The sequence below is a fragment of the Pseudoliparis swirei genome, chromosome 17 (assembly GCF_029220125.1).
Source record: "Pseudoliparis swirei isolate HS2019 ecotype Mariana Trench chromosome 17, NWPU_hadal_v1, whole genome shotgun sequence".
NCBI classification, from domain to species: Eukaryota; Metazoa; Chordata; class Actinopteri; order Perciformes; family Liparidae; genus Pseudoliparis; species Pseudoliparis swirei.
In genome coordinates, this window is record NC_079404.1 from 15,184,480 (window position 1) to 15,210,971 (window position 26,492).

Sequence of the window (26,492 nt, forward strand, 5' to 3'; positions counted from 1 at the left end):
GTTGACGGGGCAGCTGTGAAGGGGGGGCTGTGGACTGCGCTGGGTAATTTTGCTGAGGGCTAAGATTGGGAAAAAATTCTACACCTATAACAGAGGACCTGTCATCCCAGTACCCAAGAGCCAGCAGAATACAAAAGCACCCCTAAAGCAGAGAAAACTTTGACACCGCTTTGAAGCGTTTTCAAAACTGAGTAAATAACTCGCAATAATTATTATCACTGGGAGATCAAAACAAAGATGCATATATTACATGGCAAACAGGGACCATCTTCTAAGCCGAAAAGGAAGAGAAGAAAAGGTTTTGTGCACTAAGTTAGGCAAACTAAACAGACTTTTAAACAAGCAGTTAGCTGGAAATGTGCCAATGTGTAGTTGTTGTTGTAACAGTTTTCTCCCTCTGAGCAAGGGCATCTACAATGATGCGCTGTTGCAAACTAGACTGAAGGGTATGACTTTGTGTTGGGCTAATGGTTCGGCCAGTGTGAAGGATTATTAAGTGCTTATTTTGTGGAGAACTGAGGGGGAGGCCGACAAGAATACGAGACAGAATCACAGGCATCCCAGTTCATAAGGAGGAACTCTGCCTGAGGGAAGCTACCAGAACCAACATACAAAGAAATATAGGGAAAAATACACAACAATGCAATAATGACCAAAAACAACATGAGGAAACAGATAAGACTTGAATCATTAGAATATAATTTAATTTAAATTCAATATTGTATTTGGATATTATCCTTATCAGCAGAAATGTCCATGATATGTACATATCATGGATTTTCTTTTGTTTTGGCTTTTTTGTATTTAAATTCCATACAAATAATTGATTTTCCCAGATAAAGAGTTTATACTGCAGTGCAGCTTCTCTGCATAAATAATAATAGGGTTTGTGACAAAACCCACACAGCTTTCTCTTTCGATTTTCCGACTGTAAAGTCACAGAGATGACAACCGTAACACTCGCTCTCATTAAGGGTAGGGCAGCGTCGCTATGAATGCTCCTGTCCTGTTAGATCTTCGACATCACTCCTTTATGCCGTCCAAATCCGCATGGCTCGGCCTCCCCGTATTTTCCACGCTGACGTGTTGCTAACCCCGCCTCGCAGCCACAGGAGCACATAAACCCCTTTTATCTTTCAAAATCAATTAACAGCAATGTAATTCCCCAGGACAGGATAAAAGGAAGGTAATATTTGAATTCATATTTGATTGTGATGATACATCTCACATATGGCCTAAAGTACCAAAAACAGTACTCACAGGGGTTCCCACAATAGAGAAGTAGCTTGAGGGCAAAGTAACCATGCAGGTCCCTCTGATTGGTTGCTGGTGTCATTAGTGCCAGCATTGTTTAAGGAGCACATGTGGACCAGACCGGAGGAGGTGACAGCTGGGACTTTAAAGCCAGAGGAGTTTTCAAACGACTGCTCACAGCTGCTTTCCATGACAGAAATATTATTTCAGCTCTGTCATTAACAGCTGACAGCATGCCATCCTAAACAGCCACTGCCTAACAGGGCACTTCTCTCTCTTTCTCTCACAGTTTCTTTCCGCCTTTTTCTGCCACCCCTAATTTGCCCCCTCCCATCCATCCAAACACCCATCATCTCACCATCAGCAGCATCCACCTCTGATGTATCTCTCAGTCGTATCCCTCCATCCCTTACTCTCTGCCTCCGTTCCTTCTTGTATCTGACTTCTTCTCACTCCCCATTTGAAGTGCTGGAAGGAGAATAAAATCAGCGTCTCTTACCTCATCATTTTGGGCGAGGAGTTGGGAGAGTTTCGCATCCCTCCGTTGCGCTGCTTTTTTTTAGGCGAGAGAGTGGATGGATGCTCGTCTTCGACTGCAAACACATGCAAAGAATGTCAGAATACAGACAGACGGTTGGGGACGTGTGCTGGACCTGACAGGGTAGAGAAATTGCCAATAATAAATCAATCATTGCAAACAAAAAACTGAACAGAAAAAAAGGGGAAATTAATCATTCAGTGTCAAATTGAGAAGATATATAGAAAGCATTAGTATTGGACAATGGTAAATCTGTGGTAGGAAGGAGAAAAACACGGGGAAAAAAACTAGTTACGAGTTGATAAGGTTACAGAAGGCTCACATCCCAAAACCCCCATGTGCACTTTTACAGGGCTTTTAGAAATACACTACTGCATCTGTTCAGTACACCCACTAAAGTGTGCAGATGGTTGGACCTCTAGCAGTCTGCATCAGAGTGACCATGCTTACCTACACAATGAATTGCCATGTGATGGTACAGACTGTCATTTTCAGTGGGGCATGGGCAAAAGCAATGACAATGAGATACATTAAGGTTATGGAGATGGGTCTTGAGTGGGTAGTTTATTTTATTATTTAAGAAAACTATCTGAACCCCACGCCATCATTCCAGTTCTTTCTAAAGCGCACACACTTGCTCTTCGGGTCTACTTCCATGCCAAGAGAACACTCAACACACACCACTAAGGACAGGGCACGCGAACAGAGTATGAATGAGTGAACTATAAATATCGAAAGCAGCTAATACATAAACATCCTGCTCCAGAAGGAGGTCAGAACTAGTCTTAAAAGTTTCAATAAAAAAATGTATTAGTTATGGAAGATTTAATGATTCATTTTAGATTTGGATGCTTTGGTGTTAAGCGTTTGCAGCACGCTGAACCAGAGCCACAACGTTTCTTTAGATTTTTATAGTAGAAGTTCAGCTTCCTGTCAACTATCTTTGGATGTGTTGGGAAATAGGAGGGGGAGAATACTATTTTTCAACTTTGCTTGAGTTCCAGTCAGACAGAAAGGACGAGAAAGAGCAGCCAGATTGAGGCCGGGCCCAGTCGTCTGAAGACTTCAGGCAAGCTAACAGTGGTCTGATCTTCACTACTGTCTGTGAGTTTCAAGAGCTCTCAGACAGGCACCCAGATACTCTTATTCACTCTGCACTCTCCCAGCATAAATGCCAAGTACCCCATCACTTCAAACCCGTATTAGTCCTTTGGTTAGGAATCAATAACACAGCATGATATTAGTGCAAATCAATGTGCACGCTGCAAACCGTGACTATTCTAAGAAGGTGGACATTCATTATTGTCCTACTCTGTCACCTAATTCTGCTAATAAAAGATAAGAAATAGAAATTTGACTTCTAATAAAATTTCACTCTGTGACATTTCCTTTATGCAATTGGGCTTTCGGAAAGCACTTTATAAATTATTCTCTCTCTAATGTACTTTGAAAATACCACATCAAATATAAGCATTGCTGGCCATATTGTTGAGACAGGCTCTTCCTGGTTTTAAACTTAATTTGTTAACAGTAAAAGTACAATGCTTATGAATAAAAATGTAATGATTTCAAGCTATTTGGTAATAAACGAGATGAAGAAGTTTCTATTTCAGCTCGATATCCTCAGAGTTCACAAATTAAATAAATAAATACTGATAGGTAGCTCTTTTGTGTTGATTCTAAATGCACTTGTTTTAGACCGAAGCAGCCGCTGCAGTAGCAAAGCACTCTGTGCAAAGCAGCAGCCGAGTGAACCGTCATGCAGCAAACCAGACACAATGAAGCAACGGGACAGGCAGGGTTACTGACTGATGCATCCCGCTGAGGGGGCAACCTACAGTGCGTACTGTGACTGAGCAGCATGGCATTACTGGGGTGGTAGCGGTATTTCATCGGCAGACTGCGGGCCCGGTTCAGTCGACTTGCTGCCTGGGATCTGGCAACCACGTCTCCTGGACCAGAGATACTGAAGCGCAGTTTTGAGGGGTCAGACGCAGGCCCTGGCCCCATGGGGAGCAGACTTCCTTTACGGTTATTAACAAGGGGGATGCTGCGTTTGCCCGGGTTGAACAGGGGGTCCTGGTTGGGGTGCAAGTTGTCGGGAAGGAATGCATTTGTAGTGGTGGAGGTGGAGTTGCAGCCAGTGGTTTTAACTGATCGGTTTTGAAAAGACGGTCTAACTTCATCCATTACTGTCAAACAATGGAGAATAAAAGTGTGAGAAAGCCTGCATTAATGCTGAGGAATAAGTTAGTGATTAAACTCCCGAAGATGACCTTGTTTGTTTTAAATTATAATTTTTTTTTATCAAAGATTAAGGACAAATAAAAAATACTCAAAAATCAATCATTTTACTAAAAGGTGTTAAACAGGTTAATTTGTCGATAAGAAAGAGATTTATTGACTTCAAATAAATATGTAAGACAAAAAAGAGATTTAAAATCCTGTATGAAAATGTTTTTTTTCTCATTTCAGTTCTGATTAAGTAAAAAAAAAATGAATGACATAAAAACAGGACTCATTTATCATTTGATTTTTCTGAAACATGGTGTTGAAACTTCATCTTTTCTTATCTACTTGGCAGTGACATTTACTTTGCATTTGAGACAAAAATGAATGAGTTAGAAGTCTCTTTGTGTTCTTTCTCAGTTGCATTTCTGAGAGAACACAAACACAGACACGGCTAAAGCCAGTCAAATTAAATCAGATAGTGTCATTTCAAGCATAATGCGTTGCAGAATGCTTTTACTTCTACAAATATACAACTAGAACTAATCATTTAGAATATAATTAATTCAAAAACGTTGTATCGTAGAACATTTATAGAGGATTCATTTTGTATTGTGTATCTAAATTTAGTTTAATTCCAGACCAAAGATGGAGTCTTATATTCATTCATAGTGGTTTTAACTGTACCTGCTGTTTTTAATGTGATCATTTAATTATCTGATTACAAGCTGTCCCACCAAACACCCAAACACACACACACCCACACACAACTTGACTGAGGCTGCAGAGTCAACCTGTATGTTTGCGTGTATTGAAGTGGCTGTAAAGTTGAACGGGAGGAGAAGCCCTGTTCCTCCCTTTGGTAGAAGGGTGCTTGGTTGGTTGTTTCGAGGAGAGAGCATGCTTGGGTGGCCCCGGGGGATAAACAGACGTTTATCCCAGCCGTCAGCTGCCTCCTTGATTTACGGGGCGCCACCGATAGCTCCTGGATTCATCTGGCCCTTGTCAAACACGTGCAGCGTTAGAGAGCGCTCACCCGCCCTGGCAGGTCCACTGTGCATCCTGAACAACGCAGACGGCAACTGTCCCTTCCTGAAATGCTAATCACATGACGGTACTGTCCTGCATGCAAGCCGTATCAGATTGTCGTGACCCAATGTGAACTGGAGGATGAGGCAGAGGACTAACAACTACAAATGTTTACTTTAGCATGTGAGCTAAGCTGGCTTTGCCAGTATGGTGTTTGCTGCATGAGCGTGCTTTGTTTTTCAAAAATCTTTTTATGCAATGCATATTTCTTATTTATTTATTTGTTTTACGCATACAACTAAAACTAATATTATGACAGCTCCATATTCTTTTATTTCTGCTTAGAGACAGCCACTATTTCAGTTCAAAGAGGGAAAAAATAAATTTCTTCAATATCAATATTCTTAAGGAGAACAAATACATTGAATAGACATATACATGTAAAATGTTAGAGGTGAAAAATAGCAATTAACCAATATTCTTAACCAGTATAATAAAAAAATATGCATTTAACAATTATTTAAGATTTACCTAAATTGCAATCAGCTTTGAATCGAACGCCAGCCTCTTTCTGACTTCCACTGTTCCCTGGTGTTGTAGCGCCATCTGCTGCTACATGCAGTACAATACAAAAAGAATATCTTATGGAACTACATGGTATTATCAAACATAAAATAATGTTTTTTTCAGTTGCTTTCAATACCAGGAATTGATTTCCAATCAACATAGGTTGAATTATGGAAATTCTAAACTGTTTAACTATCTGAGTTAAACATTGCATTTTACACTGGTTAAACTGTGATTGTACTTTGTCTCTGTATAAGATACAAGACAACATCAGTATATTCTAAAGGAATAGGGGACACCAAAGCAAATACTAAAGCATAGCATGAGTACTAATTATGTTACATGACACTGTGGGGGTCTTCAGTCTAAACACAGAGCTGGAGCAGAATGGAGAAGGACAGAGAAACACACTTACGTGATCTGACATATCCATTATACTTATATTTGGCTGAGGAAAATGCAAAGACAAGTGGCAGGTCACACAGGGGGAGAAAGGATGTAATGAAATAGGCACATTCGGAATTAGAGACATCAACATAAGAGCGGTGTGTGGAAATTAAATCAAATGTATCTCTGATGGAGTACAACCAGTGAAAGGCATGAGGGCATTAACCAAAAATTAAAAAGGTACAATTAATATAAATTATGGAAAAACCTAATGGTGGTGGTGATGATGTCACAAACTAGGCAGACAGGTGGATGAAATGAGCTGCCTATTCTGAGATTGAGCCATGCTTTTAGAAAAGTGCACTCAACCTGTAATGAAATGTAATGACAGACTAATGGCTAATTTTTTATTTTCATTAAAAAAAGCTACATTTGAGGTTACACAGTTTCAGTGGTAGATCTAACAAGGTAATGTTTCGTATTTTAAAAAGTCATTAAATGCTTTGACTTTTTACATTTTGATTTAAATGTGATGAGCACTGTGAGGTCTGTAGATAGAACAAATAGAGCCACCATGGGGTGCAAAGACAACAACTACATACTGAGTGCGTGTAGATGTCCAGAAAACAGAGAGCGGACACTCGCTACTCAAAACAGCCGCGGTAAAAGAGCACAAATGCAAAGAGACTTGATCTTTACATGCAGTCCACATCAATGCATGAATAGAGATCTGGATGAAAGGGATGTTTTGGAACATGGGTTCAATGCTTCACTTTTAAATATTGTGGGTTGTTCTCTAAAAATAGTTGAGCAAGGTCTCCGCTTATGTCAGAACTATTATTTATCTGGGAATTACAGTTCATGGCCCAGACTGAGGAGGTAGCGAAGACGGGTACCGATAGAAGTACTGATACAGTAAGCATTTCAAATGAGCTCCGAGCTGCTGACACTCCCAGCTCTTTCCCAGAGTCTCTTCCAGCGGTAAAGGTCACAGTGAGGGCCCAAGGCTGGCCTCTGACACAGATCCTCAAACAGGGACCCACAGTGGCCCTGGCATCTGTCTCTAGCAATCTGCCCGCACTGCAGAGGCGGCAGACTAACTGGCTAGCATCTGGGGCGTAGCGAGGCGGCATAGGACAGAGGGTGGGGGGGGGGGGGGCAAGCCTGCCTGGTGGACAGCAGCTGTCAGGGCAAGTTTGGTGACAGACCAGCAGGGCTGGGAAAAGGAAAATGCAAACATAATTTCCGTGTCAGGAAAGATAAGGTCCCCAGCAATGAGATGCAGATGCACACACATGCACAGCCACATAGATAGAAGTGCACACACACTCACAGCCACAGTCCAAATGGCCGTGAACTAGCTGAAAGCATCTCCAGAGCCCCGGGGCTCCAACCCTTGTCCATAGCCCAGCTTTATAAAAGCTGTCAGCCTCTCCATTATATAAAACCTCCTGTCACGTGTCGAGTTTGTTTCACTGAAGGAAGCTGGCTGCTTGTGCTGAGGGTCTGGTCACAAAGAAAGACCATATGTAGATAAAATACAGATTACCAAAATGACTCATTCCGCTGACCATTTCTGAATAACTTCTGGGAATATTTAAAAACTTAAATTGTTGAATACACAAATCAATACACACAACCACACAAAGGGAAACTCTAATGGGTGGTTTTGAACTAAATCTGTTAACTATTCACTTGTAGTAACGACTGGTCTTTGCCCTCTTCTGACTAAATGTTCCATCTTATCTTCAAAAAATTCCACCGCTAAGTCAAGCTTATGACTCGTCTTATTTTCACTCCAACATTTCATTGTCTGACCAAACTGTAGGATTTATATATGAATGATTTCTCGTAACAGAAGACTACATTCAATTAGTCAGCTAATTTTTCCAGAGATAACTCCATTTGCACAAGGGGTTTACCAATTTCACCAAATATCACATGACTCACCTAACCTCGAAGATGAGTGCATATCAAAAATGCATATTAAGTCAATATTGAATCATTAAAGATCATAAAGCAACACCGAAGTTGTTGTTTATGGGTTGCACTGTGTTGCATTAGGTTGTCCAAATGTAACTTACATTAGAACACAGGGTGCATTAAATTAATGAGTTCTATCCAAGAAATCAATTATCCAAGTACTAAGGCTAGAACATTCTGGTTCAGATGTACACGGCCATGAAGTCATCATGGATAAAGATGTCTTATCCTTTCAGTCTGCTGGGGGAAAAACAGGGGAAATTGAGAGAGGAAATCCAACAATCCCTGACTGACAAAGCCCAATGCACTTCTTTAGTAAACTGACTTTGTTCAGACAAAGTCAGAGTTAAAAAGGGAAAGAAATCTAAGACAGGGGAGGCTTTCTTGAAATCCTACAGGGGGTTGAGGGAGAAGTGAGATCAGTAACCATGTAATGGCCAGTAATTGGTACCAAGGGATATCAGCGCCGGCCGAACTACAAGAGGCCAAGCCAAACTCATCATGGTATGTTTGACACTAATCTAGGCTGAGTCGGCAGACGGTGGGAGAATGTTGAGAAGGAAATCGGATCTGTACGTCTGAACCAAAGGCTTTGATAGCTAGTCTACTGATGCCATGTGTAATTGACAGACGATTTAGTATTTCCCATCCACTCAAAAGCAACATTGAAAGGAGGGTAATCTGCTAAGAGCTTTTGTCCTCCGACCTTTTCTTTATCAAGCAAACTATCACCATTTTGTCATTTGCATTTCGGGTTTTTCTCTCAGCATGTCTATTTCTTGTTCTTTCCTACTGTACAAAGCCTCTCTCGACCTTTGTATTTGTCTTCACCTTACCCTTAGCGCTCATCCCTTCTCTCATGCAGTGTATGTGATATGTGTAGACTGTTAAAGACTGCAGGAGATAGATACACTACCTAAAATAATTTCAAATAGTTGTGATCAGAGTTTGAGCAGGGCATTTCATACAATAAAATGTACAAAGGGACACTTTCTGTCCAAAAAACAATGTTGATTGTGTGAAGAATTGGATGTGTTCTTCTTGCACTTTTTCATTTTCTAAAAGCCTAAAAGAGTAGAAGGGCATTTCAGGTGGTTGAGATATTATTAGTCACATTCCTGAAGCAATGTCAGCAATGAAAATATGTTTTACTATCAGTGCGCTGCACCTCTTTTATAAGGCTCGACAAGACCGTTAGAAAACTACAAAACACCATTTCAGATATGATTTTCTCTTATCTTCTGCATTAAAGTGAAACTAAAGACTCGTTGATCAGAAAAGTTAAGTTAAAGGTAAAAGAAAAAAAGGAACAGAAGCAAAGCTGCTTTAACTGAAAACAGTGAAAACTGAAAACAGTGTCAACTCAGAGGTTTTGTAAGGACCTTCAAATAAATATATAAAACAATCATTTCACAAACACCATCAGTACGATACAGGCTGAAACCATGAGAATAAAATAATACGTTCCATTTGGTTGTATACAGATATCTTACCTTTACAGTTCAAAATGCATCAGATCCAATAGGGATTTGATCACACAATTGCATGACTGATACAGCATGCGTTAGCCACATGTCTGACACCTACAGTACTGTACAGTACAGCAGCACCACAGAGCCACACCACCACTAACCCACCACAGGTAGTACATAAACAATGTCAAAGGAAAATGAGAAGTAACTGAAGAATACTGAAGGTGAATAAAATAATCTTAATCTTATAAAATTATAAATTCAAATAAAAAAATTTGAAAATCAGGAATAAATAGATAGACAGAAAGCCAGATAGATCGATATATATTTATATATATATATATATATATATATATATAGATAGAGATAGATAATTTAAAAAATATTAAGAAAATGTATTCACGACTCCAAAGCTACACAAACTAAACTATGGAGTCAAAGTTAGCGGACTACACCACATGGACGTCATCACAGACACACACGTACACATACAGTACCTCTGCATGGTACAATATACACAGAGCACGTACCACAAACATCTAACAGCATGTGTTGGGCGATGTAACTTACAGGCACGTAAAGTGGTTGCGCAATCATGAACAGAGACAGAGGAAAGTGGGTAGGCCCTCTGAAGGGTGTCCATGTTACTATGTACACTGCCTGACATGCAAGAGCAGTCTTGCTCTGAAAGGCCGCAATCAAAACAACATGCCAGTTTCATTCGTTTGTAGATGGACATCTTGGCTACAGTCAGGTTTTGGGATGAGAGGAAAGGAAAAGCAGCAAGTTAATGGCAAAAGGAGAAATATTCATCCAGGGGAAGTCGGAAGGTAACTTCATCAGAGAGTGCATGCCTTAGCCCCCTGCTACCACAGACCTAATATTAAATTAACACTATCCAAGCGCCAAGATATATTTCAGATTCAAATTACTTTACCGAAAAATAAGTCATCCAATTATTCTTTACATTTTTAGTTGGAAGAGTCAAATTTGGACACATTACAATCCAACAATATACATAATAGAATACTCTTAATGCGGTGCATTATATCTCTTTTTGATTGACTGAGTCTGGAGATCTGGAGGTCAAGCTGTGTGCTAAGGCTGTAACAGGTCACAAGGCAAAACTATAACAGTGGGAAGGAGGGTTGAGGAGAAAGGAAAGAGGGAGGGAGGCATTCAGGGAAGAGAGGCATACGCAATGTCGTCAGCAGCAACCTCATACAATGGTTCATACATTTGTACATCCTCTATCCAATTGGCTGAAGGAGTGGATCACGTACCTGTATCCCAACATGCAGCTGTAGCGGCTCTGTCCAAGGCATCACACTATTCTACTGGCTAGACGGGCCAAGTCATGCTACTGTCGATGCAAACCTGCAGTGTCACTGCTCCACTCCCCAAGGGAAGCTTCACTCTTATGTGCATGCATGTATAAATGGTAAGTCAGGATAAGGAATGTATATGTTGGTAAATATTATGTGATTCTGTATCAATTTAAAGTTTGCATATATGTAACTTTTAAAAGAGGAAATGCCACTCTTCGTCTCACAGATTTATAGGTAATAAAATGCACAATTATTTATTATCCACAAGCCTCAAATGCATGAGGTGGAAATACTGAATGGGCTTGTTTAATTGTGTCCGCTCAATAAAATCAGGTTGGGACGGCCTTTTAATAATTACCCATGTAGGCCCAAATCACCACTGTTACTGTTTTTCAAGGATCAACACCAATGCCATTATGATTGTATCAAATAGTTTCATTGATGTTTCTATTTAATTATCAATCCAAAGAAAATGCTATTAAGAAAATAGCATTTAATAGCAGGCTCTTGTTTAGGTAAGAGTGGATGTGTGTGTGTGGTGTGTGAGAGTGTGCGTATGTGAAGCTCTAAACCCCGAGGGAAGCAGGAGTGAAAGTTACGAGAGTCGCACATCGAGATTGCTCTGACTCTGGGCAGAAGCAGTCCCTGGTTCCCATTCCCTCATTGCCAAGGTGCAAACAGACAGCAGGCTAATACTGTCTGGCACCTTTCCAGAGACACTTTCAGCATCTTTGACTCGGAGTCACATCGGAAAATAAGATCTTGAATAAAGTAATGTGTTACAGCTTCTGGCCAGGGAAAGAATGGGAAACGCAGTTCATAACCCATGGGATGAAGGCATCAGGGACGGTTGCATGCTGTGGCATACAGATGTGCCTTATGAGCATGTAATAAGGCATGCAGAAAACGTAGTTTCGGTCATAGCAACGAGAGAAGATATGGAGATAACTGTTGAAACAGTTTGGCGGTACGGTAGACAAGGTGCAGCGATGCTATCACTTCATGCTGGAATTTCTTAACTTCAGAGTTTTTGCTTAAGCATTCGGACCACAGTACATGTTGTTGTTTTTTACAATGTAGATTATTGACACATTGGAAGGGGAGTGATGGATAACACAAGACGTGTACACAAACACACACACACACACACCGACGATGTCTTTGACTTTTGACATTACAAATACCCAGATTCCGGCCTTGAATGATACGGTGTGCATTCAGGACATTCATAATTGAAAATTCAACATGACGGCTGCCCTGATAAACTGTCGGCATGGGTTCAGTCAGCATCTCCTATAATACACCGAGGCACAACATACTTAAACAGAAGCTATCAGGGCTCCATGTTGAATATGAAGGATGTCCCAAAGAAAGCACCATTCTGATATATCCCCCTAAGACTTCCCTATTCAGCAAAGATTGCAAGGAAAATCATCCTGTTACAGAAGCTCAAGAGTTGAACTTGTGAGCGATAGTAAGCACAGTGCACAGTAGCTTATTGCAGTGGTGGCCAAGTGCAGGAGACAGATGCTTGTGTCCTTGGAAAGGCTTACACCATGTCAGATAAACAAAACCTGAAGGAATTTCACAATCTGTAAATCTTTTTTTTTCTTTATAAAATATATTACCCTAATGCACAGAAACACATCAAAGTCAGCCTTGCATTTTTGCTGAACGGGTTTCAGGGGATTTAAGTTTCCTCTATAGACATCACCATTTGAATATTGTATTATTAGACATGACTCTGGCATGACATCGCCATCTAGTGGCAATCTATCGCTGTGGCATGTAACACTGCACAGCTATAGTGAAATTAATCCAATGCAGCAAGTAGGAAAAAAATTAAAAATGTTGCCCAACATCTGCCTAGATTTGAAATGCACAAGACATGTGTGGTGACATTTCAACTCTGAGAGGAACTGATGATCTCTGAAACCTCGGCCAGAGCAGGACGAGGACCCAAAGTTTACAAAGGGGCTGAGATCACAGAGAAGTGGGGCAAGGGGGATACCAGACTGTTTTGATTGTGTTTTGGCAACCTAGGTCGTTAGGATTTGCTGAACTTCCCGCAAGGACATTTTCTGCTCTCTGAAAGTACAGCCGCACACAAAACCTCCTCTGACGGAAAGCACATCAATTTAAACCTCAGTGGTTCTTGTTAATTTCCTTCCCCTTGTGTTAGCTCTACTAAATCTGTGATTACTGTATGGCATATGTGATTTTTAGTACGTTCATTCTGTACTTTCTTGGAGCATTACGCTACAGGGAAGTTAATCATCGATAATGGCATAAGACTTGCCGCAGATTGGCTTCCAAAGCTGCCACATGAGATTGGTTGGATCATCGAATAGTGAGGGGAAAACTGCAGATCTTGCCGGCCACATCCTATTAAGTCATACTTAATTGTCATTTCCAACCAGTAAGAGCATCAGCTGACTGGGGGCGTCATGAGAAGGCCTGATGTGGGTATGAGGTTTTTTCCAGCTGTTCTGGTTTTGGTCAGGTCTAAGCACAGTACAGTAGAAATGAAAGGCGAGGAGAAGGATGCAGAAGCTACACTGGTACATGCAACATCGATACAGTATACCATTAGCTGAAGAGGAAAACACAATTGCACTGCACTCTGGGTAAAAGTACAGCCATTTTTTTTTTACTCACAATAAATCACTACCAGTGAGTAGTTAAATAAAGTGGTGTTTTCCAATGGCAGCAGGGAAGGAAATACATCAAAAGTGTGTCACTGGTCATAAAGAAACATGGAGAAAACAACAGAAGAGAACAACACATGATAGAAGAGAACATACTGTCAGACAGACATCCCTTGCAGTAATGGAACTGTCATTTTCTAAATGCAACTCTTGTGTTGGGAACTAATAGCATAAAACACAACGCCATGTCGATCACCTTGGTCTCAGAGTGTGAAAAGCCTGATGATTCAATTGAGCTGGGAGAGCAAGATATTTTCTGAATAATTTAAATGACACAGACAAAAGAAGTAAATGGTGGGTATCTTTTTGAAAACCAGTCTTGTTCTCTAACAGGCTGCTTACAGTAATTGTCTGTGACCTTTTAGCAGAAATATGGGATATTCACCTGAATTATTTATCCAGTGGCTAACATGTCCTGACAAGTGACGACTGTGCATAGGTCAGGTTCTATTCATGTGCTGTCCCTGCCTTAATGGCAATGGTATGTCTGCAGAATTAAAGTGGGAAACTCTTCCTTTGACAGGGGCTGAGGTGTATTGTCTAAATGTAACAATTAAGATCACAGAGGCTGAGCTCATTACTCTCATAGCATTTGCATGGTCATATTTTCTAATATATTTAAATATTGCATTAAAAAAAGCTCATTGTCCGATACATTGTCTCTCTTATTGTGGATGTTTTCCATTTTTGTTCTTTTCAGCTGTCAACTAACACAATTTCAAGTGTATCTACTATATGCCTACGGTCTTTATAATGGCATATACTGCTACTACATTCTTCATTTATGTAAATAAAAAAGAATTAAAACATGACTATAACAAATTAAATCAGATATCGACTGATGTTCATTCGCAAATGGAATTATGGAAGTTCAATTGTAACCTATAATAAACACTTTCCTCAGGGTATAATGGTGTGACAACATACAGCATTACCTTTAAAATCACATCGTCAAGGTACATGGGAACAATGACACATTGAGAGGTACAGTTAGATATGAACCGTAAGTGTAATGCGACACAGAACCACAGGTAATTTATGGGGAAAGAGAAAGAGGGGTGTCGATGGGGAAAAATAAAGGCGCAGCTACTCACGTCGTTTGCAGCCGCACTTCTTGATCCGCTTAGCGTCTGTGATGTCGTCGTGACAAGCTTTGCAGTAGAAAAATGCTCTAAAAGTGACCCAGTAAAGATGTTTAGCACCTAGAATAATCAAACTGGCCCTTTACACATAATCAGTGTTCAGCTGTTCATCAAGATTGCCATATTACCTCTTCACCTCCTTGGCATCACTGGCGATGAAAAAGCCCAGCGTTCCTTCCTTCAACTTGACATGGTTACCCGGGTTGATGAGGATGCTGGGTTATCAGAGAAATAGACACATCATGCTCATTAACTTTTGGACAACACTTCACTCCGTTCATGAACATAACATGCTAATCAAGAGGAATGGTACACAGACTCGGTGAACCCATTAATCGGATGTACACTGTGCTTATCTGACCTTTTTTTTGGTTTTTGATTGTGGGCAATTTGCTGATGTGATACTCACATGGATGAACAGAATGTACAACAGTATGATCGCACATTGCATTTTTTAGTATTTTCTTTATAATATGGTATTGGTTTGCCACAGGGTGAGAAAGGTGACAGAGAGGTACGAGTAAAGGGACATGGGCAGAAATAATTAGAATTATGGCTATGGAGTGGTTTTAGTGTCAGCACTCAAATACAGTCATCTAGTCCAAACACATGTCATGATGGACACAGACATGTCTGCACTACAGAGAATGTACAGTAAGAGTTGTTATCTCGGTTAGTAGTCGACAGTGGGATGCAATGGAATGAACAGCTCTTTTTCCTGCCGACACAAAGTGGGTTGCACTCTCGCTATAGTTTATATAGCTTTATATTACTGCTCTAGGAAAAAGATAAGTCCAAAGGTGGAGAAACTCATATCTAAATCAGTAGTGAGTCTGCTAACTTGAATTATAGGGAGAACATAATTACAATGCATATCCAGCAATATCAATATTGACTTAATTGACTGCATTAATTATATGCATGTCTAAAGACACAATTATGCTGGCATGCTGAAAAAAAAGCTGAACTAGAAATAAATATCAAGAGATTATCTAGCAAACCATTTCTATTTAGTGTGGGACTCCTGAGCACTTACAGTGGCTGGCTGTATCATTCCCCATCAATTAGACTGACACAACGAGTACACACAATACACACATACTGTACGCTCATACATATATATGCACACACACACTGGTCATTAATGGTTACCTGTGGGCAACAATCATCAATGATGTACGTGTGAACTAGGAAATCAAAACACTGAACCCACAACTCGTTGAGGGTCACATTCCTTCAAGATACGATGAGCCCAGATGAAAGATGACAATCCATAGATTTTTTGATTTAATTTACTCAATTTGAAACTCAAACTTTTGTTAATTTGTGACAATAAAACTTTAATTTGACTCACAAAACTACTGTCTGTGTGGAGTTAACGTTTCTTCCTATCGAGATAAAAAATGTTGTTGGCATTTTAGGAACACATTTAGAAAAAGTGTGTTATCTGTGCAGAACTTAGAGCAGCAGTGAAGTAGTACATTTGAGAAAACATCTTTCCTCTGGGCTCTGAAAAAGGCTACATTGGAGAAAATAAACAAAAATATGAAGGGAGCAATTGAATCCATACACATGTCGGGGTTGTGATCAAATTGCACCAGTATATTTTTACTTCCACATTTTTCGATTCAATAACTGAAATAGAATCTAACACCCTCTCAGATTAAATAGCCCCCAGAGAAGTAAAGAGGCGTTACGCCTGGCATGCGCTTAAGTGAAAATAAATTAAAGAAACAGATCAAAGACCACAGTTCCACAAACATTGCTGCCCAAATCTGAGATTTTACAGGATTATTTATACAATACATTTTTCTTTGTTCAGGTGTAAACTGGTGAATAGAAGCTTAAAAAGCATTAAAACCTCATATTGTGAGCAACAAAACAAGCATCAAACACCGTATGTGATCATGTCATAGCATGCAGTTACAGAACCATACAGCATGAAGAGGACAATAGTCAGACAGAAAGGCAAAGCCACTGAAGTACAGGTATAAGGACAGGTACGTAGATGCAGACGGTTGCAGTAACTTCTGTGCAGTTGGATTGTTTCTCAAACACCAAACTGACAGGAAGTGACCTCACTTAAGAACATCTACTCGACAGACGCACAAGCATGGAGTTAACATAGTGGCTGAGACACACAAAAATGTACACGCTCATTCCCACCTAAACTCTTCCTTTTGAGGTAATCACACATAAACCAGACATACAGACGTGCACAGATGAATATACGTTTAACTGAGAACATGAGAGGGTGATGGAATGCAAAAGTGAAATGTGGGGCACTTTATGAACATTTTGGCCTATGGTTATTATATTTCAGCTTGGATCCACTTAATGCCATCCAAAATCCATCACTTCCATGCCTTTTACTAGTGTGTGAATTGATGAAAAGAAAACACAAATTGGTGAGGTGCTGCTGGTGTAATGAAACCATGAAGAAAAAGATCATATTGTATCATAATCAGCTACTGCCAACAGTAATAATTAATAATCAGTTAATGTATTTCAAGATTAAATCCATAATGAAGAAAAACAGATTACCAGTGTTTATGGACCCGTCTGAGGTTTAAATTATGTGTAAACAAACTCCTCACTGGTTCAGAATCAAAGAACCACGAAGTACTGATTTAAAAACACCATAAGTGGAAGAACTTGCTTGGCAAAGCAAGCATGCAGTAGGGTAACAACTGGGCAACACTAAAAAATAAGTGAAAGGGAGAAACACAAATTAAGGAAAGGACAAAACTCAAAAGATTAAATCGGAGGTAGAAATGGAGAAGGGGTGAGCGTTTGGCTTTGGTACAGCGACAACAGCAAAGACACAGAAACAGCACTTCTACAAATGTCCAATTTATCTACCCTCTCTCTGCCTGCAAAGAAGTTAGTGCGTTATGCACAAGGGACACCATAAAAAAAAACTTAGGAATAGAGGCCTGTGAGATAGTGTTTGGAAAAATATCCTTGGGGAAACTCCCAAAGTCAGAAGCTTTAAAGTGGTGCAGATTGGGTTGAACTTTGGAAGTAAGATAAGGTAGAGGGCATACCGCTTTCGGCTTCTGCAAACAACAAGAAAACATCTCAAATCAAACAGTTGTCATGAGCATAAACGAATAGGAGAATATGTTTCTAATGTTTCCCTTGTTATTTAGTAGGTACACTTGTTATGGCAGCACGATTCGCAACTCTGTACAGACACAACATGAAGTTATTTCATGCATGTACATTTTGTATTTATTTAAGTTTGGTTTTAACGTCTAATATCAAAATGACCACAATTAAACATGAAACTCTATCAATACACACAAAAATCATTTGACACAAGTAAATGGGGAAGAGTGAGGGAGATTTGGCAATTGAGATTAGTGAAAAATAGGACTTCATGTTGTTATTGGTGTTAAGACGGACATGTTGTAGAGTTACTCGTTATCATATACAGTGAACAGGGACACAAAGGAATCAAGTTAAGGAAAAACATGACATGAAATTTGATTGTGCAGCAGATTGGTAATTCGGGTATCTCTTAATTGACGGCAAAATATAATCAACATAGGACAAAAAGATGTTGCAGTGCTGCCGTTACCTACAGTAATAAACCAAGAAGACATTTCAACCAGATCTGTATCCTTTATCCTGCAAGGTTCGGTAAAAGTATCAGACTTGTTGTTATCTAGTTAGCACCACTGAGAACATAGAGCCAGTATTATCAGTCTCATTTATTTCTTTGCCAAATAGAATGAAATTCCAAAAAGTTGTCATCAGAATTCAATTAAATTTGGAGAAACCTGAGGTCATGAGGGAATAAGTAAGGTTTTGGTGCAGATCCATGTTCTTCTGCTACATTTCTTAAAAACTATATTTATCATGTACCACTGCACTCTATGTAATTAACATTAACGTTTTGGCACACTTAAATGAAAAACAGAAACTCCAGATGACTGTGCAGCCTTGGCAGAGGTTTGTGCTCTCTGAGTGCTTTCTGTTAGTGTGTGTAATGATGCTTACATTGGCATGCTATCATTCAAACGTCAATCACAAAACGAATGTCTATCAAATATCAACTGTTTTTAAAGTTACAAAAGAGGATTAAGGGGGAATAAGGTATTATATTTTTTTTAACAGATCCGCTTGAAGCGAGACACACAGTAGTCCACTTATAACACAGTTATACCTGACGTTAGTGGAAGAAAGATGCAATAGACAAACCTGCTTTCACTTTGCTCCGACTTGATCGCAATGAGTAGCAGCTTCAACTTCACGTAACACAGCCTGAAAAACATATGCATTTATTAGAGGACAGCAGCGTAAGAGCAAATGACCGATGTGTTCAAACGTCTTTGAAATCCACGTCTCGTGTTTATTTTCTCACTTCAGAGTTGTTAGCTATACCTACCACTGACAGTGGGCTTGCTGAGCGAGGAAAGAGCGATACTTACTCACAGACAGTGGGGAAGGTGAGGCCGACAAAGGCACTGGACAAATACTCTGTGTACATCTCATTAGCCACCCCTTCTAGGTAATACTTCTGCCATGTATCCTCCTCAATCTGACAACAACAAAAAAACAAGCATGGAAATGTCAGAAGACAAAAAAGCAACACTGTTTTTCTTCAAATAGCAGCCCAATGTGGTATGCAGATGTTCCACCGCACAACATCAGCCTGCTCATTATAAGCTGATTCATCATCTTTATGACAAGAGAAAAGTTCTTTGAAAGAGAGAAGCACCTCTTCAATTTTGAGCCACAGACACACTAAACAGATTCCATATGAAATCTCACAGTAAAATACGATGTGCCAGGACGACTGAAATCATACTAATGGAAGTCTGGACGAAGATGTCAACATTTTCCGGGGTATGTTCCGTGTTTGACAGATCTCGTCCGTCTGTCGGCAGAGAACCTACTGTATCCACTTATCGTAACCTCACCTTCAATCGCTGAATGAATCATCTAATTTACAAAAAATGCAATGGGAAAATTCATTCAACCCAATTACTTCAGTCCGTTCAGAAGGAGCGGCTGAGACCAGGCAAGTTGAACTTGTCCTCTGTGTTACCTCAATGAAGGACCTCATAGAGAAGAGGTTGGCTAGCATGGTGGACAGGCCCTGAGCCAGACAGCTCTGGGCAATGAAGCCTGCCTTCAGCTCCGCCAGACAGATAGCATCGTCACCCTCTCTCCAGTTCCAGCTTGGAATGTTCAGCAGATGGGCCTTCAGCACATGACAGAGAGAGGAGGTCACACGACGCAGACATCTAAGCACATGATTCATATTTCTTAAAGGGGGAACACAGTGCTCATTTTCTGGCCCATACTTGGTCACAATACACAGCACTTTTATAACACTGCCTGTCTGAATAAACATGTATTCATTCTTTATGTATCACACCGGTTCCTGTCTACATTACCAGTTTTTCTTTGGGGTTTTATTTACCCCCCAAAATGTAGAACTTTTTCACAAAGTGGGAAATGTTGAAGCTGTTTAAAGACGGTGATTTAGAGTTATGAAAACATCAATAAAATGTCCACACACTGTATCAACAGAGATGCAATCTTTAAATGCATGTGTACAGGTTATTTAAAGATGGAGTCTGTGTTGACATAGCTCGGTGTGAAGCATCAGCTCGAAACCTCACTTGTGGATGTGGCATTAAATTGCTCTAAAGGGAGCTACAGAGTGCAGACTTTCATTTATGTTTTTCCTTGGCTTTCCTCTCTGGGTCCAGCACCTGTCAACAAAGGATTTTGGATGTGCGCGACCATTCGGCTTAGTAAGGTATTTTTGGTGAGCCAACTCACAACATGCTATTTACGGCAACAAGTGGTGTAACAATGGCAACAATTATGTTAAAACACTCGATTTGTAGGGTGTCATTTAAAAAAAATGCTATCAAGCATAAGTGATTCTTTCCTTGGAAAATAAAAAAATCTTCAATAATACGAAACACAATAATGTATGTGAGCAATGAAAAGGTCCATATTAGCATTACTTGTCATGTGATACCTTACTGGTCCTTCTGGAGTTAAAGGAGCGAGGGGTCAATCGAGTGCGTGTTGACTCTTATAAAACATGCTGTTATGAATTACCAAATGATTAATACAACTACTGAAATGCAGCACACAGCACACAGCAGGCATTGCTGTGGGTAATCCCCTGATATACGTGTTTAGAGTTGTGAGATAAATAAAGAGCATTCAGATGAAACAATCTTTTATCTCACAGGGCACCAAAAGGTCTTACCTTGTTGTGGTACTGTAGCATCTGTGTAATTATTCGGATCTTGGGATGGTAGTTCTTAATCGAAATAACCCTTGAATCAGAAAAAAAGGCAAATTGCAACAAAAAAATCTATTAATTTTCCAGTGATTTCAAAGTCAAGACAATACAATACCTCATGATGTTGGAGGCATCTTCAGCATCAGGATCTGCACAGTACTTATTGGCTAGGATTAAGCAGGCATCTGCTGACTCGATCTGTGTGAAGGGACCAAAGAAACAGATACGTTAACATTATAGTCAATTTATATTAACAAGCAATTTATTCGACACTTTGATTCATGTGATGCCATGTCTCATAGAGATGTCCCTGACTGTATACCTTCAATCTGGCGAGGTCGTGAGGGTTGAGAACAGATCCCTGGTAGAACTCTACTTGGGTAAAATGCCGTTTGAACAAGGCTTCCAGCTCAAGATTAGGGGAAATACTAACACACAGATAAAAGATGAAAGGGGTTAGCAGACCTCATATAGTATATATATATATATATATTATTCACAAGTAACTGAATATATATATATATATATATACATACACTGCCTGTGTATTCTTGCATTGTTCGGCTACATTGCGTTCTGCTACATGTGGTAAGGATGTAAAAAAAAGAACTTACTTATGGAGAAAAACAATTTCAACATTGACATCATCCCTATCCTTGTGTAGGAAGTCTTTGAGGAAGTTGGAGACACTTTCGAGGGTAATATGACCACAGACCACAATATGCCTGGAAGGGGGGAAGAAATCATCTTGAGTGGACAACATAAATCACTGCAGACACTGGCATGTCTCTCACAGATAATCAGTCAAACCAAAGCACTCTCACATCTCAAATATAGACTAAAAAAAGCTGTAAACATTTCAAGAAATGCCATTTCAAAGCAAACAAGTAACCAAATTAAATCTTCTCTTTTTTTGCCAGAAAAGTGAACATTTTCCCTCACAAAATGAAAGAGGTTCAATTCTGCACAACAAGTGCAATCAAACACTCAACTATGAACCACTTAAGACAATCTAAGATATAATCACACAGCCCGCAGTGGTTGGACTGTCTTCCGTTCTCAATATAAAAACTGTCCCTTCGGCCAAACCACCCCTTCGTGATCTGAATGCATGTTGACAAAGACATGCACATCAATATGCTTGTGCTTTTATACAGGACATTACTAAACAACTTTCAAAGTGATTTGGAGGCCTGTGGTTGACACAAGTTCTAAACAGGACCTCTGAGTTTTTGATGGGCCCGCTGGCAAAATATGTAGCGCATTAGAGCAGGGGGATCTGTCAGACTGCGCACAGGGCTGATTACAAATGTGAGGAAGTACCAAGTTAGATTGGAAAGATTTTGGAGTTGAGGTTGTGACCCTGTTTGTCCTCTGACTGCCGTTCAACTTCAAAGGTCAGCTTCACATTTATTTCAAGATGTGAGAATAAATTGGGCAGTTTGGATGGTCACTGACTGACATGTCTTACATTTAAACTTTAAATGATGAACGGTCTCAACAATGAAACTTCAGTTTCAATTCAATTTAATTCAGTTATTATTCAAGAAAATTGTTTTTTTGCTGTATTTTTTTCTTTTAAGTTAATGTTCAGGTTATCGGTTATCTTGCTCCTCAAATGTTATTTTTGCCATTTCTTAAAATAATTGAACATAGTAGTGAACATTGTCATTATGACAATGGTTGGAACTCAATCATGATATAGTTATGATAAGAAATTTTATTGCACTAATGCTTCATTTGCACTGTGGTAAGCTGAGCTGCCCTTCTGTAGTTAAAGTTAAATGTCACCAGGTCTTTTTGCCAAACTCCTAAATGAGAAATCCAAACATGCCGAGTAGAAGTCAGCCCTTATATTGACATGGATTGGTGTGGACACTCGTCAGACACCCTAATTACCCTATGGAGACCTGTAAGGCAGTCTGTGGGTGTAATGACAATGGCCTTATCCACTACTTAGCAGGATGTGCCAGGAGACAAATGAACCACTTTAGTTTTGAGTGCTTGGATACTGGACAGCTTTGCATTGAACACTATGAGTATTGGGTTACTTTTTCCCAAATTAAAAAAAATAGTTGCGGTCATATTTGTTCACTGTTTAAGTTCTTATGATCAAACTTGATTTGTCTGAATCCATTATCATACTATTGTACACAAGAAGCAGGCTCTGACTCACACATTAACCTTTAAAAGTTGATAGAATATTACTGAAATCTGACTTAGTTTGGCAGGTTTAAAGGAAACAGATATTTATTGATGTTAGATGAGAACCATAGTTCAGATCACTTAATGTCTTCCTACTCTGTACCAGATGGTCCGGGTAGGACTTGACTGAAGTGGACTTGGCAAAGTAATGTGACAGACATATTGAAAGAAAGGCAGTGTGTGGATGTCGCAGGACGTAATGGTCTTCGCAGATGTTGCCTCTGTCCTTTAAGAGAATCTAATGAGCAGCCGTGATGGCAAGGTTGGCCAGAGTTGAGCAGAGGACCGTGTGGTCTTACAAGCTGATGAGCTGAGATGTCTGTGGGCAGCCGGCAGTATTTGGCACAAGATGTCTCTCATTTAAAGAGATGAAAAACATCAGTTACGATTTTCTATTCCCAGTATCCAGATGCCCTTCAGCAAGGGTAGAGGGATTATAGAGATTTATATGGGGTGTGTGGGTTCAGCATTAGGTTATTAATTTCTCCCTCTCTCTCTCTCTCTCACACACACACACACACACACACACACACACGTGCGCACACACACACGTGTCGTAGGTGATTTACCAGCTAAACAAAATGTTCTTCCTCTTCTATCAAGCTTTTTCCCCCATGCTATTTAAGTCTTGAATTATTATCCTTTACTTGATAGAAGTAATTAAAGTATTTAAAGTTGGCATGAGTAGTGAGGTGTTTGGCTGAATAGGATATTAGAAATGGATAGCTTAGATAATTCAACCATTTATACTTTTCTTAATAAACAAAATACCTTCCCTCTGGTTAACAAGATTAAATCGTACAGTTTAAGCTATGGACATTACTTGTTTGCAGATTTTACCTAGAAAACCAAACACAACCCTGAAACCAAACTAAAGAGAGCACACAATCACATGAAATACAAGGAGATATTACAGAGCGTGCACACAAAACATGCAGTCGGGGAACATCCCAGTGTGTCACTGGGGATGCACAGAATACAATGTGAACAAACAGAGAGCTCAAACATCAGCAACACAGGTCACTCACTTGGTACTGCTCTAATCCTTAGGTCAGTAGTGAAACTTACTGCAAGAACCATCGTCAAAATGTTGCAATTTATACAGCTCATTTAATTTTTGTATTAAATGAAAAGGCATCTCTTGTAATAAATGTCAAGATGTGTGCAGGTATGTACTGTATAATGCACTTTGTATTTACATTGCAACAAACAGCATGCGGATTCTCTGGAAACTCTGCCAGATGTACGTTTGACCATTGAGTTGCTCGCCCTGACAGAGGACTTTCAAATGTGTGTTTCAAAGTTCAGCCAGTGTTGAAGCCGGTTTCCACACCAACCCCTCTGTAGAAGTTTGGGCTAATGGAAACCATAGAGCCATAATGGAAACCACAGAGCCCCAACTGCACTGGGCGCCAACAGAACGCAACACTTGTCATTATTATGTCAGCATATGCAGGCTGAGGGCTGTCACTGCGCTCATGGGTGTATGCTACACTGCACAGAGTACAATAAACCTGAAAGAGACATTTTGTACGGATCCAATGTGAGTACCTCTCACTTCTAAATAGCCTTCAAGGTCTGTTTCAAATGACAGCAAGGCAGCAAGATTAAATAAGGGATACATTTAAAATAGTTCACAATGTATCCATGATCTCATTGTTTGTGAGCTCAGTAATCAGTTGGATACTTGTAATCTTCTAATCTCATTTCCATGGTAGACTTTCTTTTGTGCCGACAGCTGCTAAATAACTGAACCCCGATGGCAAACCTAAACCCACATGAAAAAGCGGTTGTATCTATGTGTCAGGTCCTATACATGTAAACACCAAACAAATACAAAATCTAAATGATTATGCAAAGAGCCTGATGCCACCCGAAGCCTGTGTGTTCGCTGGGTCTTCCGATTGTTACCATATGTTTGCACTGTATGTCTAACCATAGAGAGAAATGGTAGGGGGTGCGGAGAGAGAAAATAAAGTGTGTGGGATAAACTATCCTCGGCATTGACAAGGGCTTCTCTCAACACACATCTGTGAGTCTGGGCTGAAGTCACTGGCCAAACATAACATTTCATCAATCTTATCTCACTGACAGGCAAACATTATCGAACAAAAGCTTTTTTCCGATGCCTCGTTCTACTGCTGACTCGCTAGAATCCGCCCCGCTGAAAAGAGTGAGTGAAAGAGTAAGATACAAAAAGAGAAACAGGGTGAGAAACAGAAGACGGCAGAGTAGAAGATGTTGAGTGCCATAGCAGAGAATGAGAGGAACAGAGAGAAGGAGAAAGAAGCCTACCCTCCCTGTTCTAGACAAACCGCATCTAGATTTATATACATCTGTGTGCTGAATATCAGTAAGATTTGAGCCACGAGGGGAGAAGAACAACACTGGACAATAATTACTGTGGTGAAATAACCACAGTGCCTCACATACTTCACAGTGCACTGGATCCTCTGCTGTGAGAGGCCAATTACACATAACAAGAGCTTTTGGAGACAAACTCCGCCACCACACAAACACGAGAGCCAGGCGAGCGTCAAGAAGCGAGCAGGCAGAGCAAGCCAAGAGCAATAGAGCGCTTCCACTGCAGAGAGCGAGGCATCCAGCATTCAGGGTGTGGGAGCTGACTGAAGATCAGGGCCAGAGTCATGTCAAGCGTTGATGCGATGGGCTAGCGTTGACATAAAACAGGAAGATGACTTTTTCATGGGGTTTGCATTCCATTAAAAAGCCTCATGACTGCAGGTCATAGAGAACATGCCGGAAATTTTGCAGTTAATGCAAAGTTGTTCCAAAAAACATGCAAAATAAAAAGACAAGGAAATAAATGATATCTTGCAATGATCATTGGAATTGATGATGCTTGAAAAAACCACCAATAATAATGCACTTGCAGATGTTTAAATCTTTCGATTTTCTTCTAGGGGGGAAAAAATCCGTTGAAAGTGGATAGCAGGGGTTTCATGACTATTATTTTCCATTTCGAAATAAGTACTAATTCATCCCCAAGACTGTATTAATGCGGGACTAGAGAAGAAATGGGACAACACAAAGTGCACAGATATATTACATAGAAGCACCACAGATGTGTGCATTACAAGTCTAACATTTGGTCGTCATGAAAGCTCTATTTTCCAAATTAAATTAAAAACAGCAAAGGCGGACAAAGAAAGAACATGAACGTCTCATAAATGACTGAGTGACGGACAGATAGAGGAAGATATAGAAGAGGACAAGGACAGACACAGAGAGACGGACAGAGTAAAAGAGAGAGTAAAAGGGCGTGGACATGTGTGTCCTAATGGCCAAGGTCTCCAGTCACGCAGTGTGACTTGATGTATTAAAGTAATTTTACTCTTCTAAAAGTCAGTCT

General features: G+C 40.0%; 1 protein-coding gene across 4 annotated transcripts in view; it reads right to left on the bottom strand.

The window, feature by feature from the left end:
- Positions 1 to 26,492, bottom strand: part of LOC130206922 (calcium-activated potassium channel subunit alpha-1-like) — a 135,328-nt gene that overhangs the window by 23,179 nt on the left and 85,657 nt on the right. For 2 of the 4 annotated variants that reach the window (XM_056435197.1, XM_056435196.1), the window contains exons 10-21: positions 21,529 to 21,639; positions 21,237 to 21,342; positions 21,030 to 21,112; positions 20,879 to 20,948; positions 19,694 to 19,849; positions 19,074 to 19,183; positions 18,844 to 18,906; positions 14,766 to 14,852; positions 14,590 to 14,666; positions 5,582 to 5,662; positions 3,631 to 3,984; positions 1,754 to 1,847 (exon numbers count right to left, since the gene is read on the bottom strand). In XM_056435197.1, coding sequence (XP_056291172.1) covers positions 1,754 to 1,847; positions 3,631 to 3,984; positions 5,582 to 5,662; positions 14,590 to 14,666; positions 14,766 to 14,852; positions 18,844 to 18,906; positions 19,074 to 19,183; positions 19,694 to 19,849; positions 20,879 to 20,948; positions 21,030 to 21,112; positions 21,237 to 21,342; positions 21,529 to 21,639 — 1,392 coding nt within the window. The remainder of the gene's footprint in view (positions 1 to 1,753; positions 1,848 to 3,630; positions 3,985 to 5,581; positions 5,663 to 14,589; positions 14,667 to 14,765; positions 14,853 to 18,843; positions 18,907 to 19,073; positions 19,184 to 19,693; positions 19,850 to 20,878; positions 20,949 to 21,029; positions 21,113 to 21,236; positions 21,343 to 21,528; positions 21,640 to 26,492) is intronic. The other 2 variants (XM_056435199.1, XM_056435200.1) reach the window with 2 other exon arrangements.